At 29.2% G+C, this 4270-nt stretch overlaps 1 protein-coding gene across 1 annotated transcript; it reads right to left on the bottom strand.

Annotated features, from left to right (window-relative positions):
* Positions 1-978, bottom strand: IPT2 (adenylate isopentenyltransferase). Its single transcript, NM_001257985.2, is given in 1 exon segment — positions 1-978. A coding segment is annotated over 1 exon segment (978 nt).
* Positions 979-4270: the final 3292 nt, after the last annotated feature.

Genomic DNA, 4270 nt, shown 5'->3' with positions numbered 1-4270 from the left:
CTACTCCAACAAGAACTGCTTCACAATCTTGGCACTTGGTTTCAGTACCTCTTCTTCCCATATTTTCCCCGCCGGATTCTCGCCGCCGGCCATTTTTTCCGACACCATTTTCGCCGTTAACGTTTCTGTTGCATCCACTCTTTGTATGTTCCATCCACCTTCTCTCAACCGCATTATCTTCTTCACCTGTCTTTCTGCTAATACCCTTGTGTTCTCCTTTATCTCCATGGCTGCTTCTTCGTACGATATCTTCCCTTTAAAGTATTTCTCGAACTCCGGTACTCCTATAGCCTTCCGGATCCCGTCGGAACCGGAATCGGAAAACCCCTCTTTCTCGAAATACTCTTTTAGCTCTTCAAACATCTCCGAATCGAGCATTTCATCAACTCGTTTATCTAAATACTGATTCAATACAGGTGCAATAGCATCAACCCAGATGAAGCAACACTGGTAACGAAGCTCCTCACTCACCGGATTTAACGATTCGAAAATGTCGAATCGTGAATCGAATCGTTTTACTAACAGAGCATAGATGAATGAGTTTGACCCACCTACAATAAAAGGGATTTTCCCTCGATTAACGATTTCGTTGATTCTGAAATCTCCAGCTGATCGGAAATCGGAAGGGGTAAACTCCGGCTGTGATTCAGTAGATTTGAACTCTCCGAGAAGATGATGAACGATACCGCAACGTTCATTCATTGAAATTTTGTTTGTTGTAATGTCTAAACCATTGTAAACTTGGATTTTATCGGAGTTAATGACTTCGATAGATGGGAAGAAATGAGTAGCGAGCTCGATAGAGAGTTTTGATTTTCCACAACCAGTGGCACCCATTATTACGACGATCTTTTTGGATCGTTGTAATCGTGGTACATTACTACTGGTTGCTGATATAACCACATTACGAGTCCATTTGGGGAAGAAAAACAACGTGTTGGAATGATTAGCACTCGATAAAAACGATAATTTTCTCATAAAGTAAGAGATGATAATGATTACGATGACGATAATGATGATAAATTAAGCAACTATTTATATGCACAGTAAAATAATGGATTGTTTTTCTGGCAGAGAATAGTACCAAAAAAAGAAACAGAGGGTTGATGAAAGTGGAACAGATAATGGGAATATATATTTGTTATTCGTTATAGTGTATTATATTTGCTGGTTCATCTTCTTCACATCTACGAACAATTTTCGAGCTTTTTTACTTCAATGACGATGAATAATGAACACTTTTTGATCATTACGTGTATCATTTCCTTCGTGGTAACTTAGTTTCTTGCTGCAAGTGTTGCCATTTTTGAAGTAAGGTAGTGTAGTTTTCTTGATATATTTATATGTATGGTGATTAATGGAAGTGTTAGTGATATGAGGGAGAATATATGTACAATTGTGTCCCTTTATATATCCTTCAACCAGCATAAGTGATGTCCAAGTTTGCAAATAATCGGTCGTTTGGTAGTTGAATAAGAAATAAAATATTCAGATATTAATTTTTTGTATAACTTATACGACGTTTTATAGGTAGATAAACAATAAATTATTAATGTGTAAAACTGATAGTATGTTTAGTTGATAATTTAGAAAATCTGCATAACTGATACATGTATAAGTAATTAGTGGATCTATGTACTCCTTTCGTCCTATTTTCTGTGGCGTTTTTTAAATTTTGAGATTCAAATAAGTCTATCTTTACTGTAAATTTTTCCATAAATTTTTTAAACACTTTGAATTAACTATTATTGTGACTTATAATACTTTTTACGTAGTTTGCAAATATAAATTTCTTTTGAAATAATTGAAAATTTCATGCGCAAATTCTCAGTCAAACTAAAATGGTATGGTCTCAAAAAAGAAAAAATGATACATAAATTGGGACAGAGAGAGTATTATTTTATATAGGGTAAGAAGGTGGAATAAGTTATACATGTGTAACTAATTCATGTATTAGATAGTATATACATTCACTTATAACTAATTGTCACATTACTAATACGTGCATTGTTCTAACCAGTTATCAAATATACCCACTATATCTCAAAAGTGGATTTGGGAAGGTAGCATTTTTAGGAGGTCGTTTCATAGATTTTACAAAAACAATGTTGAATAGAATGTATTATAAGTATTGACAATACAGATGTTTATTACTTATTATTACATTAGTTATGCTAAGACTATTTACTACTAGTAAAAAACTATAAAAGAAATTGAAAGAAATACAGAAAAAGTGAATTGAACGTTAAATATCTAAACGTAGGCCATTTTTCGTTAGAGACCTCATGAGGCCGTCAAAAAGAGACTTCACGATAAGACCAATTTAGTTTTAAAAAGTTTTTAAAAAAGAGAACTCATGAGGTTGATATATTATTTATTTAAAACAAAAAGAGATCTCATAAGATTGCTATTTTATTATTTATTTATATTTTATTTTTGCTAAAAAATTTCTTATGCGATCTCTTACTTTATTAACTTTATTTAATTCGTAAATAGTGATCTCATGAGGTCGTCTTTTTTTAAAAAATAAAATTATTTTCTTTTCTGTAAAAATAAAAATAAAAATTGGTTGTTAATTGTTGTTTTTGCAACAGTCTGAATGTCTTTTTAATTCAATTCAACAATATATACATTCTAATTAGCTAAATTAAGGTCTAAGAACGGTTAACAATCAATTAGATTACAACAAATATATTTACTAAATATCCTCTTCATCAACACAGCATGAAAATCTACTTTAAAGTATTTCGAAATTGAACGAAAATGATAATAATAAGTAGAAGTCATAAGTTATACGATAAGATTTCAAGCTAATTCAAAATTCTTATGTATTCCCAAAACGCACAATAATCTTTAATTTTTCATTTATGATAACACTTGACCAAGCCATTAAGTTGAAAAGGTTCTAGTATAGTCTAAAAAATCGTTGACACCTTCTACAAATTTATACCTCATCCCCATTCAACCAAAATTAGTTATATCGTCGATTCAACTAAACTTTCATATACACAAAAGATTACAAAATTTGAATTTGTTAAACACTAAATTAAGTAATAACTCAACATTTTTTAAAGTTAGAGTTGTATAACTGAATTGGCTTCTAAGTTAGAATTGCATTTTTCAATTCTAATTGCAAAGTTGAATTCTAACGTCAAAGTTCAAACCTAAATTCAAAGTTCAAATATTCATTTAATTTAATTCAAGTTTATAATTAAGATTTATGACGTTGTTCCAAAATTTAAGATTCAACTTTTATTTAAGGAAATAATTCAAAATTCACTCTTCTAACTTATGACTTTATTCAACTAATGTAAATACTTGGTGTTTTCATTATCTTAGAGATTAAATTTTAACGCCAATAAGAATATTCTGTAAAGAATAATTGGCATCAAGTTAGAGTTGTCTTTTTTCTAATTTTAAATTCAAAATTGAGTCTAACTTCAAAATTCAATCCTAAATCCAACGTTTAAATATTCTTTTAATTTTTATTTAAGATTTGTCGTAATTATTTGGAAATTCATTGTTCAACTTTTATTCAAATAATCAATTCAAGATTCAAGTTTTATTCAAAGGGTCAATTCAAGATTCAACACTCACTTTTAGATTGAAAAATCAAAAGCACCATTTGGTTTACTTGTTATTAATAAAAATACAACACCAATTATTATTATTTAATTGATAAACATTTAAATATCAAAAGTTAAAACTTGTTAAACATAAAGTTAAATTTTATTAAATAAATATCATCTTCCTTAAAATTCATGATTACCAACTGTAAAATTGATTATATTGATAAGTATTTTTTTATTCTTCATTAGATGCGATTTGAGCCTTGGGTATTAATAAGTATTTTTTTCATTCTTAATTAGATGTGATTTGAGCCTTGGGTTATGTTGTGTTTTGGAGAATTTGATCGGATTGAATATCGGACATCAAAGAAGAAAAAAGCTAAAATTTGTTTCTTTCTACCATACTAATATCAAGTTAGATTTACATATACTTGATGCAGCTTGATATGTTTTATTTGAGTTGACGATCTATCAAATACAATTATTTTTTGGTTACTCAATATAGGAGATAGATTACGTAAACACTACCCATTTTAAATCAACAATAATAAAAACCGACACATTCAATGAAATCTTAAAAACGGATTCTAAAAAAGATAAAGTGTATGCAGTACTACAAAATTTAAATTTGTGTACGTTATTTTAGTTATTGTATTAACTTTAAATATGGACCATATGTTATAATTAATATAATTGTGATT

This window comes from Solanum lycopersicum, chromosome 4 (genome assembly GCF_036512215.1).
Source record: "Solanum lycopersicum chromosome 4, SLM_r2.1".
Classification (NCBI taxonomy): Eukaryota; Viridiplantae; Streptophyta; class Magnoliopsida; order Solanales; family Solanaceae; genus Solanum; species Solanum lycopersicum.
The sequence above is the reverse complement of the archived record's forward strand: the minus strand, read 5'-3'. Positions and strand labels throughout refer to the sequence as shown.